This window comes from Amborella trichopoda, chromosome 13 (genome assembly GCF_054954075.1).
Source record: "Amborella trichopoda isolate Santa Cruz 75 chromosome 13, AtrichopodaSantaCruz75HAP2 v2.0, whole genome shotgun sequence".
NCBI classification, from domain to species: Eukaryota; Viridiplantae; Streptophyta; class Magnoliopsida; order Amborellales; family Amborellaceae; genus Amborella; species Amborella trichopoda.
The window spans coordinates 3,855,472-3,867,337 of NC_142348.1; the positions used below are offsets into that span (position 1 = coordinate 3,855,472).

At 34.1% G+C, this 11,866-nt stretch overlaps 1 protein-coding gene across 10 annotated transcripts; it reads left to right on the top strand.

Moving 5' to 3' along the window:
* The first annotated feature begins 379 nt into the window (after nt 1-379).
* LOC18428841 (P53/DNA damage-regulated protein) lies at nt 380-10,595 on the top strand. Of its 10 annotated transcripts, none has more exons than XM_088856332.1 (6): nt 2,049-2,529; nt 3,771-3,910; nt 5,469-5,514; nt 9,380-9,519; nt 9,784-10,051; nt 10,234-10,595. In XM_088856332.1, the coding sequence occupies exons 4-6, from the start codon at nt 9,436-9,438 to the stop codon at nt 10,380-10,382; spliced, it is 501 nt and encodes a 166-aa protein (XP_088712458.1). In that variant the 5' UTR covers nt 2,049-2,529; nt 3,771-3,910; nt 5,469-5,514; nt 9,380-9,435; the 3' UTR covers nt 10,383-10,595. The 10 variants fall into 10 exon arrangements, with proteins under 10 accessions (XP_011621381.1, XP_011621380.1, XP_011621382.1 ...); XM_020663952.2 differs by having other exon boundaries at nt 9,388-9,519; XM_020663951.2 differs by having other exon boundaries at nt 2,082-2,529; nt 3,771-3,816.
* The last annotated feature ends 1,271 nt before the right edge of the window (nt 10,596-11,866 follow it).

Consider the following 11,866-nt stretch of genomic DNA (forward strand, 5'->3'; position numbering starts at 1 on the left):
TTAAATTTAAAAAATAGTTAAAATCAAGTAGATCTATAAACATATGAAAATCTTGAAAATGGACGGTGTAGATAATATGTTGTAAAATGTATTATTTATGAGACTTAAAAATATTTTTTATTTTTCATGGTCATACATCTCGATGTCAAGATGATCAATCAAAGGGTTTTTAACATTAAAAATAGGAAAAATATCTTCATAGAGCCATTTTCAACTTTCATTTCTCTATTGACCCAAGTTGTAAAACCTATCTTACTATATAGAATTTCACTTTATTATATCTTCTATCCCCCTAAATATATTTTATTCATTTTTTATTAATTCTTTTGACCCAAACAAATTTTAAGAAAATGTTGTTTTCTAAACAACTCTCTCTCTTGACATGATTTCTTTTCTCTCTCCCCCGATCAACCTCACAAACCCCTCTCTTTCTCTATCTACGACCACCACCAGCAACTCCTCCAGCGCCACCACCACCACCAGCGTCCCTACCAAAACCTCCTCCTAGTCCTCCACCACGATACTTAAATCATGGGCCAAATGGACCATCCCTGTGGCCCAGCAAGAAGTGCTCATCATCGATAAAGCCATTGCCGACTTCAGCAGCAAGCACATTACTCACCACCACCAAAGCCACCACCTAAACCCCAGTTGAAACAACAACACCACCCCTCATCTCTTTATGATAATTCAAACTACACCCAAGGTTTCAACTTTCAAGTGATGAGAGAGAAAGAAAGTAGTGCAGTATTTATGGAGAGAGAAAGCGGGGACCCTGTGTGTTCATAAAACCAGAGGGTTGTTCATAGTGTTCTTTCTTGTACTGAAAGTAGCATGTTCATGAACTTTCATGTTTTTCTGGGGCTCAAACACTGACCCTCAACAACATTCAAAGAGGGAGGAGGCCCCAAAAATCCTTCCCCCCATTTAATTATTCCATTGATGAAATTTTGAAGAAACTGAACCACTTCTTGATGGCACGAACCAGAAAATGACCATGAATCCAGATAGACCCTGATCTAACCAAAATGAGAATCGTTTTCAAAGAACCTAGCTCGAGAGTTTCATCAGTCGAGGCCAGACACTTGCAGAGTGAGTCCAAAACCCTGAAAATTGTAGGGGGAGTATCTTCGTTATTGGGCTCTTCCACTTCTCCACAGATCAAGCTATTGGGATAAACTTATGAAGACATTCCAAAAAGAAGCTCGAATTTTTATCTCTTCCTGTTACAGGTAACTGTGAAGAAGCCTGCAAATATCAATTTTAGAGAGAGAGAAATTCTGTTTTTTTCTGGTGAGAAATGTGCATTTTCGGATGTGGGCTTTGCCAAAAAAAAGAGATGGAGCCAGAAGATGGTGACCCCATTGTAGCTTGAGAGCAAGAGAGTAGCTAGAGAGAAGGAGGGTAAGAAAAGGAGGGTAAGAAAAAAAAGGGCGGGGCATGATGAGTCCAGAGAGAGAAACATGTGAGGAGAGAGATTGAAACACATGAGTTAAAAAAATGTGTATTTTTTAATTTGTTTGGATTAAAAGTTGGAATAAAAATAAATAAAGTTATTTGGAGGTTAGAAGAAAAGTTTTGAAATTTTGGGTTTAGAAAGAAATGAGAGTTAAAAATAGGGTTTATTGAGATATTTTTCCCTTAAAAATACCTTTTCTGATGGATATTTGAGTTGCATTTGTAACTCTACATTATAACTAATTCATCTATAAAAACTTTACCAGACTAATATAATTAAATCAATTAATTTATATGCCTCTAACTCTTATCCAATTATCCAATATTAAATATAAAATTAACTAGTATATACAAAAGAAAAAATCCATATAAATCTATCTATTAAATACTTTAATAATGATCACATCTACTTATTACATACCAAAAACAAACATACTATATAAATTTATTCATTAAATACTTAAACATCACACCTACTTAGCAAGCATAAAAAAAAACACGATTTATTTTTTCTCGCTATAATAATAATTATAATAAGCGACTATGGTCACTCTATAACTATCTATGGTTAAAGTTTTATAAATTTCTTTAATTCAAAAGAGGCTCGTGGAAATTTCGGTTTCACATCACCAACACTAATGAAAGGGTCCTAACTGTTTCTGTGGGAACTTATCAATACTCTTCATATTTCATGGAAGATGTCCAAACTGAACTGTCTTCTTAAAAATGGGAACTTATTAACACTGTTCATGTTTCGTGTTTTTCAAATGGGAACTTCTATATCCCCGTGTAAAAAAACAAAATCTATCGGAACTTAATTTTAGAACTTCACCCCCGAACCCTAGTTCTTCCCATCTTCAGCCACTGAGCACCCCTCACTTCGCAGCACGACCCCTCTCTTCTGTTCTTCGCGTTCAGCAGCTGAGCCACCCCTCTTTTCGCAGCACGCCACTATCTCAGGCAGACTCCTCTCTTCACACGCAGCCCCCGCTACGGTTTATTCAGCTTTTCTTGAGCTCTGATCCTTGCTATTGATCTTGAGCTCTGATCCTTGCTATTATCGATCTTGAGGTATGCTATTGACTCTTATTCTCTCTGTGTTATTGATCTCTGTGTTTGTACTTGAGCTCTTGAAGCAAAGAGCCCTTATTCTCTCTGTGTTATTGATCTTGAGGTATGCTATTGACTCTGATTTTCTTCATCTTTCTCCTTTTTTGAGCTCTGATCCTTCCTATTGAGCTCTGATCTGTGTTCTTCATCTTTCAAGAGGTATTTGCACCCGACTACCCTAACCACAGCGAATAGTATTGATGTGTTTTATTTAATAAAATCAGAGTGAATAGCATACCTTTTATTTCTGATTTTACAGATTTTTCGCAACAGCCAAATAGATCAGAGCTCAGTTACAAAAAAAATAGAGCTCAGTTACAAACTGATTATTCAAACAGTTTGTAATAAAATCTGAGTCCTTTTTTTTTTTGTATTTCTTTGGCGATTTTACAGATTTTTCACAACAGCCTAATAAATCAGTGCTCAGTTACAAAAAGAATAGAGCTCAGTTACCAACTAATTATTCAAACAGTTTGTAATAAAATCTGAGTCCTTTTTTTTTTTGTATTTCTTTGGCGATTTTACAGATTTTTCACAACAGCCTAATAAATCAGTGCTCAGTTACAAAAAGAATAGAGCTCAGTTACCAACTAATTATTCAAACAGTTTGTAATAAAATCTGAGTCCTTTTTTTTATGTGTTTATTTGGCAATTTTACAGATTTTTTGTAACAGCCCAATAGATCAGAGCTCAGTTACAAAAAAAAAATAGAGCTCAGTTACAAACTGATTACTCAAGCAGTTTGTAATAAAATCTGAGTCATTTTTTTTGTGTGTTTATTTGGCGATTTTACACATTTTTTGCAACAGCCGAATAGATCAGAGCTCAGTTACAAAAAAAAATTAGAGCTCAGTTACAAACTGATTATTCAAACAGTTTGTAATAAATCTGAGTCCTTTTTTTTTTGTGTTTATTTAGCGATTTTACAGATTTTTCGCAACAGCCCAATAGGTCAGAGCTCAGTTACAAAAAAAATAGAGCTCAGCTACAAACTGATTATTCAAACAATTTGTAATAAAATCTAAGTCCTTTTTTTTGTGTGTTTATTTGGCGATTTTACAGATTTTTCACAACTGCTCAATATATCAGAAGTCAGTTGCAAAAAAAATAGAGCTCAATTACAAACTGATTATTCAAAAAGTTTGTACTAAAATCTGAGTCCTTTTATTTTGTGTGTTTATTTGGCTCATTGGGTTACTCAGCATAGACTTTGATGAGTTGATTAAGATTTTTCTAAGTTGCAACGGGGTGAGTTCCTTCTCCAGAGCCCCATTTTCAAACATTGGATAAAGCAAAGTGATTCGGTCTTGTGAAGTTTGTTAATAGATTGCATCTTACTCGAGTAAGGCATTTCATGTTTTTCTTCTTGGTATATTTAATTTGTTAATAGATTGCATCTTACTCGATTTAGGCATTTCATGTTTTCCTTCTTGGCATATTTTGAGTTAATTTGCAGCATGTGTATTAAAATTAAAGGTTCATGATTGCATCTTACTGAGTTATTTTGAGTTCCTTCTTGGCATGATTGCATCTTACTGGGTGATTAGAGGTTCTTGGTGTTCACTTTCGTTTTTTTTTTTTCTTATTCATTCTTGTAAAGTGGCCAAATAAGGATTCTACTTACGGTAACTTTAGTTCACATGTTTTGAATAGAGAGATTGAATATACGATTGGTTTCAGGAAGATGGCAGCCTGATATATTTTTAATTGGTTTCTACGAGGTTTGTGTTTCTTGGTTCTTGGTTATTTGAGCCGTTTTGGTTATTCAATTCCTTCTTATTTAATATTTTGTTACTGGCTATTTGATTTGATCCTTTCTGGCTGGAGTTTATCATATTTGTTCTTTTGCTTTTCAACTTCTGGAATTTGCTTTTTTGAGTCGTTCCAACAACGACTTCTGCAAAGTGTTAACAAAACAAAGAGATAAAAATACTGAAGAAGCAGCAAATGAATGCAACTTGTGGCCATTTTTTATGTTGTTTGAAAAACTACAGGAGTGGCCAGTTTTTATGTTTTTTGAAAAGCTACAAGAGTTTCTCGATGCATATGGTGTGGGAGTTTTTTTAATGAGTAGATAACTATAGGAATATTACTTTCTTGTTAGTTTTTATGTTTGGGTTTGTTGAATTTTAATTAGCTCCAATTATGAATGCTGTAGCTATCATGCTCTTTTTGTTACCTTTCTTTTTTTAATGAATAATGCTTATGGGTTCATGAAATCTGATATATTTTTTTTAAGATATACAACTATGATGTGGGTTTGTTTATACCTTTTTATGCAACAAGATGTGCATGAATTACCAACATTTTCATTTTCTTATTACTTTTGGTTATTTTTGTATTTGGATTTTTAACTATTGTCTCTATGATATAGTGCTAATCTTGCTTCCTATTTGTGAATAAAATGTTGAATTTTACTGGAATTGAGAATAATCTTGCTTACTTTTTTGTGATTTTTGTTTTTGGGTTTGTTGAGTTTTACTAGCTCCAATTATGAATGTTGTAGCTACCATCCTCATTTTGTTACCTTTCTTTTTTAAGAATAATGCTTATGGGTTCATGAAATTTGATATATTTTTTCTAAGATATACAGCTATGATGTGGGTTTGTTTATATCTTTTTATGCAAACAAGAAATGCATGAATTACCAACATTATCATTTCTTATTACAGCTATGATGGGGGCATTTTCAATTATATATGTTGAAACTATTACATGTTATTGTTGAATGGGCTGGTTTTGAACATGGTTATATATGGATGCATGAATGGTGAATGTTGCTTGATATGCATCACAAATGGTCTTAACATATACAAATGTTGTGTGCCATTATAATCTTAGAGAGAACACACAAATGTTGTGTGCATGGCTTGTGAATGATGTATATTTTTGAATTGTAGGTGACATATATTTTTAGGTTGGGATATGGATGCATCAGTGTTGAATGTAAGTAGTGCTCAAGTTATTACAAGTTATTGTTGAATGGGCTGATTTTTTACTGCTTGCATTGTGCATGTGTGTTTGAATGGGCTGATATCTTACTGCTTGCATTTTCAATTATGTATGTTTAAACTATTACAGGTTATTGTTGAATGTGCTGCTTTTGTACATGGTTATATATGGATGCAGGAATTGTGAATGTTGCTTGACATGCATCACAAATGTCTTAACAGATAACATACAAATGTTATGTGCCAGTATAATCTTAGAGAGAGAGAGAGAACACACAAATGTTGTGTGCATGACTTGTGAATGACGTTTTTTTTTTAATTGTGAATGACGTATATCTTTTAGGTTGGGATATGGATGCATCAGTGGTGAATGTAATTAGTGCTCAAGTTATTACAGGTTATTGTTAAATGGGCTGATTTCTTACTGCTTGCTTGCATTTTCAATTATGTATGTTTAAACTATTACAGATTATTGTTGAATGGGTTGGTTTTGTACACGGTTATATATTGATGCATGAATTGTGAATGTTGCTCGACATGCATCACAAATGCCTTAATAGATAGCATATAAATGTTGTGTGCCATTATAATCTTAGAGAGAGAGAACACACAAATGTTATGTGCATGACTTGTGAATGACTTAAAGTTTTTACGTTGGGATATGGATGCATCAGTGGTGAATGTAAGTAGTGCTCAAGTTATTACAGAAAAATAATATTGTACTTTACTTTCAATTGATATTGTATTCCAAAAAATAATATTCTACGAATTAATAAAAAATAAATAATATATAGGTGTCAATTTTAACATTTACATCTTGCCTATTACTTAAAGCTAATCCAATACAGATACCCACTTATTCTTTAACTTCTCAGGAGGTTATCAAATACAGAAACCAGGAACTTCTTTAGGAACTTTTAATTTATAGTTCTTCAGGAACTTCCAATTTGCAGTTCATGAACTTGCTTCCGGTTATCAAACAGAGATAGAGAAAATGAACACTATTGGAAGACGCTTTAAGAGAGAGAAAACGAAGATGAGATGCTGATTTAGGATAGTTTGAAGCTCTTTGATTTGGGATATTGTTCGAGAGAAAGCCTTAACTATACTGATTTGTGAAGAGGCCCTAGGTGGATTTTTAGAGAGAGAAAAGGAAGAGGGTTTTTCATTTTCTTGGAGAAACAGCTCTGCATTTGTGGAGAGGCCCTAACTATACTGATTTGTGAAGAGGCCCTAACTGATTTTAGAGAGAGAAAAGGAAGAGGGTATTTCATTTTTTTGGGAAACAACAAGCAGAGCTGAAGGATTAGGTTTGGGGAACTAATCCTATATGTACAATTGCTTGCATGCTCCTCTAAGTTTATAGTTTACACTATATTGTTTATCTTTGTTATCACATAATCAAAAACAAAAGACTAATTACTTGGTTCTATAGTCACATTCTCTACTTCTTATTCATCAGTAAAAGACTATGTTTTGAGCTCGAATTTGTGCTATAAACAGTATTTTCATAAAAACAATTATCACAGAAATCTGCACGTATATGATTTTCTTTACACAATGATTTACTTTACAAGTTGATTTGCTATAAACAGTATTTCATTTACACAATGATTTTCCATAATAACAACTGAAATCTGCATCGATTTGTTTAAGTTTAAAAAAAAAGGGAAAAAAAATTCATACCTTCAATCTGCAACTGTGGCTTTGAAGAACACAGTGGGGATACAAATTTATATTTTTGTTTTTTTTTTGAAATACATTTTATTTTTCAAAAGTATGAAAGTAGCAATAGCTGCAATACACAAAACAGGAAAAAAAAAAAAATCTTTCAAAAAAAAATTATGGTTAAAAAAGATACGATTTTTTGGCCCGATTTAAATCGTATAATGAAAAAAGCCCGTTTTAAACGTTTTTATGAAAACTAGGCGATTGTTTTCTGACCTTTTAAAAAAGTCGCCGTTTAAAACTGTTTCCATAAAAACGACAATTTTTTGAAAAAAATCGCCGATCAAATGGCAATTTGCTAACTATGGGTGGAACTCATTTCTCTGTTCCTCATTAGTTCTTCTAATGCCAAACAATTTGGTATCACTGTGTTTTTCCCGCTTCGACTGTGTGCTTTAGTAATATGGAAACTCTCCCTTTAGGTTCCCATTTGTATATACCCTAGCGTTGAAGGAAAAGTGTAGAACTGCTATAGTGTAGCCATTCGACGGCTTTCCAAGAAGACACTTCAAAGTTTAGTGAAAACATTCTCAGAGCTGCCATTGAGGGCTATAGTACCCTAAAGGCAATTATTACCCTATTTTGGACCTGTAATATGGATCTCGTTTCCGAAAATGACTCTTTGCTGTGAAAGAATACTTAAAAATGCATTATTTGGAGTGTCAAAGCTTTCCAGTGCTTATTTTTATACCAAGGTGTCTAGCTTGGCAGTTCACAATTTGTCAAGCTTTCAAGTCATGACCAACCTGTCAAGCTTCAAGGATCATGAAAACTAGGCATGAATAGTGTTGATAGTTAGCTTTTTTTGATGTCCAAATGGAACTGAAAGGTGCTCAAATATGCAAGATTTGTATGGTAGACCATTGGGGGTTTCATGTTTTCTGAAGCAGCTAGATTGGGGTTTCAGGAAAGTTGTTGCTCCTCAAAATTGAGGCAGTGTGTATGCACAACGACAACATGCTTAAACAAGAGAGTACCTTTCAGGGCATCGTACTTTAAGCACTGAATACGAGTAAAAGGGCCTCAACTTTCATTTTACCATCTATACCTCTCAGGAGACCTTGATATCCAATCGATACTTAGGTGCCAGTTTGTAAAGTAAAGCAACACATTAGAAATAAAGTCAAGGGAACCCCATTTCCAATGAGAGGTCTTCTTATCAAGGTAATTGTTGAATATGTTGTTGTTCTGAAGTTTAAAGCTTGTTGGTTTCATTTTGCAGTGCAATAGCCTATACATTTGGGAAGCTTAGTATAGGCATTTTGTTAAGTCCTCCATTGGCTGCTTAGGAACTTAATAACAGCCTAGAATAGGTTCGGAAAGTTTGTCATTGATTCCCAGGTTTATTTATTCATTTATCTGTTTATTTATTTCTTTGTTGAGATAAAGGAAATCTAAATCTGAATCTGAATCGCACACAAAACTTTCTTCGAGTGTGTATGTCGGTTAATCTCCCTGATAATTATAAAGTTGGAACATTTTAGGCATGTTAGGAGAATGAAGCTGAGCTTTATATGAGGTGCAAAAATGGATCCAAAGTTGCAAGCCCAATTCTGTGATGGAAGATGAAATTTATCTTTCATATGAGCTTTGGTTGTAAAACCTCATGCATTTTAATTCTTGACTCGCGAATTTTGGCATACTTATATGGTGGGGATCAATTGCGAATCGAATTTCTATGATTCTTCATTTGGTGATGCTGTGAGATTTGTTTTAGGGAATATGAGAAATAACAGAATTGAAGGTGGGAATGATGGTGCTGAAAGATTTCATCAAAATGAGTGTTATAGTGGCATCTCGATAGACTGGAATTTAAGGGTTGGGAGTTGGGTTGTGTAATGTGAATGGGGTCCCCATTGAAAAACCAAGGGAAGACGTACTATGTGAATAGGGTACCCATTTGAAAAACCAAGGGAATATGGAGAAGTCTATTGGAATTGGTTCCAATCTCTCACCATCACCATCCATTATTTTATGGGACAACAATGATCCCAATGGACTCCGATTTTCCATAGCCTATTGGATTATGTGCTCATTGACAACCAGTAAATTATGCTTTAAAGAGCTACTTGACCTGTGAAAGAATAGTTAATTTGATTAATGGTACTTACATGAGATTGAAAATGTTTTAGTTTTGCAGATTATTCTGGGGAATTTGTGAAGGACATAGTTCTATAGACTTTATCAAATGGATCCAGACATGCAGCGCATAGAACAAGGTCTGATTGAGGTTGAAACAGAAGCAGAACATCTTTTGTTGGCTCGGCAGCAGGTAAATATTCTCTTTGATTTGTTCACTGTATTTCTACTTTCAGTAGAGCGCATGCAGAGAGAGAGAGAGAGAGAGAGAGAGAGAGAGGTTCTTAGTGTTTAATAACTAGCAAGTATTATCCCTTTCTATTATTTCAAACGCGCCATTCTGTAAAAGCTACTGGTAGTGTTAAGAACTTTCTAAAGGTGCTGATATTGTGGTCTACTGTTCTTTACTTCCCAATTATATTGCTTTGTATTTACACTTCCCTATTATTTCATGCAGCTGGTTGAAAATGACAAACTCAGAAATGCAAATAGAGAAGCCTTAACGTCTCTTCGCAAGAAAGCCAAGACAACAAAGACCAGTGTCCCCTCCCCGTTCGAATCACTGATGAAAGAAATAGAAGTTCATGAATCAAGGCCCTTAGTAAAGGAGGTGTGCCAAACATGTGGCCACCATGATTCGAAGGAGCATACGTGGATGATGTTTCCTGGTTCAGATGTGTTTGCTCGCATTCCATTTCATGCAGCCCATACCATTGTGGAGAAAGGTACTCTGTCTGAGAGAGAGAGAGAGAGAGAGAGAGAGAGAGATGAGTATTCATGGACTCGCATGTACAGAACATCAGTGAATTCCAAATCCAAATTGAAATTGTGCGACTTGTCCTCTTTCTTTCTTTAATGAAAGATGATCATTGAATATAATGTTGTTCTTTTATTCATGCATATGCAGATCAAGAGCGGTTGGATTATGAAACAAAAAAGTTACAAAGCTATGTGAAGGAAAAGTCTCTTAACATTTCAGGGAAAGGGGTTCTTGCTGACAAGATTGGTCCGGGTGTGCTAAGATCTTTGGTAACCCTAACTGATGCACCCAAGTAAGACCCAGTTTGTTTCGAGTGCTCTCCCTTTTGCCTCAGATTTTAGCAACCATGATCACCTTTGAATTGAAAATCTGGGCTCCACTCATGACAGTTTATGTAATCGTATTTACATGGTCATCACATGTTTTATTTTTGCTCTCATTTCCAGTAGAGCAAGTTGTTTTGTCAAATTTTGTCCATAGGTGAAATACGACGCGGTTGGGGTGTACAATTAGTTTAGCGTGCATATACCATGCTCCTGCAGGAGCAATCTTTCCATTTGCTCCCTTGGGTAGAAAATGTACTGGAAAAGATTTTTTGGATCTGAAAATTTGGGATGCATATAAATATCATCAGATGGTTGTTTAAAAAAAAAAAAAAAGGGATTCTTTAATATTAATATTTAGATCTTGCTGTCCCAAAATTGGACTACGTATGTTTTACTTTGGGACATTAATTTTTTCTTTAGGATCATTGTGTGCGTGTCTGAATTATTTTTTTCTTTGGAATTGGTCTCTAGGTTACAGACGATACATAACCAAAATTTTGGGTCTGAAAAAAATCCTAGCATGGCAGGAGCTTGAAATCATTTGGCTAATTAGTTTTTTCTTTTGGCAAAAGTTTATATAGAGCTGAGGCTCTAACCAATCAAATTAGAGCATAACAAATTTCATTAGAAGAGGTTATTTTGATGCCTTGGCTCTATACAAACTGCACCTTTTCTTTATATTGCATCGATAAATATCGAATGGTGGACCAACTTGTATTTCATTATATTGTTACTCGGGGAGTTTGTAATGTAAAAGAATGATCAATGACCTAGGCATACTTTACTCTTAACGGGTATCACTGCATAAATGCAGATTACAAGATGTTTGAAATTAAAAATGTGTATACTTGCTTTGTTTCTTGGTACTGCATCTCTCGCAGATTTAATCAAATTGATGTAGAAAAGGTAGACAAATATTTCATGGACAACGGTTCTGAAACACTAACATTTAAGACCCCTTTTGAGTTTATGAGATTCATTTCATAAGTGACATTCTTTCCGGTGAATATTGGGGCATTGCAATGGCTACTACCTAAACAACTTAATGACATAATTTGATATGGAATAGACTATCTTATATAAAATTAATATAGACAATAATTTTGCTGGCTGTTTGGTAGTTATGTATAATATTATTTAATTATTCAAATTTGCCTATGATATCTAGCTATTTTAGCTATTTTTAACAAAAAAAACATGTGATTTTAGTAAATTACTTTGAAAAAGTATGAGCAATTTTTCCAAAAGGTAAATTTATATGTAAAACTACCTATAAGTTTAAGTTATTTTATTGTGGACACTACTGAATAATAGATAATATATTATCGGGATTAGTTTTATTGAAAAAGTGAATTGTCATCGATAACGAGTACATCCAAATAGGCCCTAATTCTTTCGTTTATAATTTCTCTTATATCTTTTTGTAAATATTCATCTTTCTATTCACCCAAAAA

Coding starts and splice junctions, on each gene's coding strand:
- LOC18428841 (XM_011623079.3), top strand. CDS start 9,436: ATGGATCCAGACATGCAGCGCATAGAACAAGGTCTGATTGAGGTTGAA. Junction 9,520..9,783: donor TTTTGTTGGCTCGGCAGCAG/GTAAATATTCTC, acceptor TATTTCATGCAG/CTGGTTGAAAATGACAAACT. Junction 10,052..10,233: donor CCATACCATTGTGGAGAAAG/GTACTCTGTCTG, acceptor ATGCATATGCAG/ATCAAGAGCGGTTGGATTAT.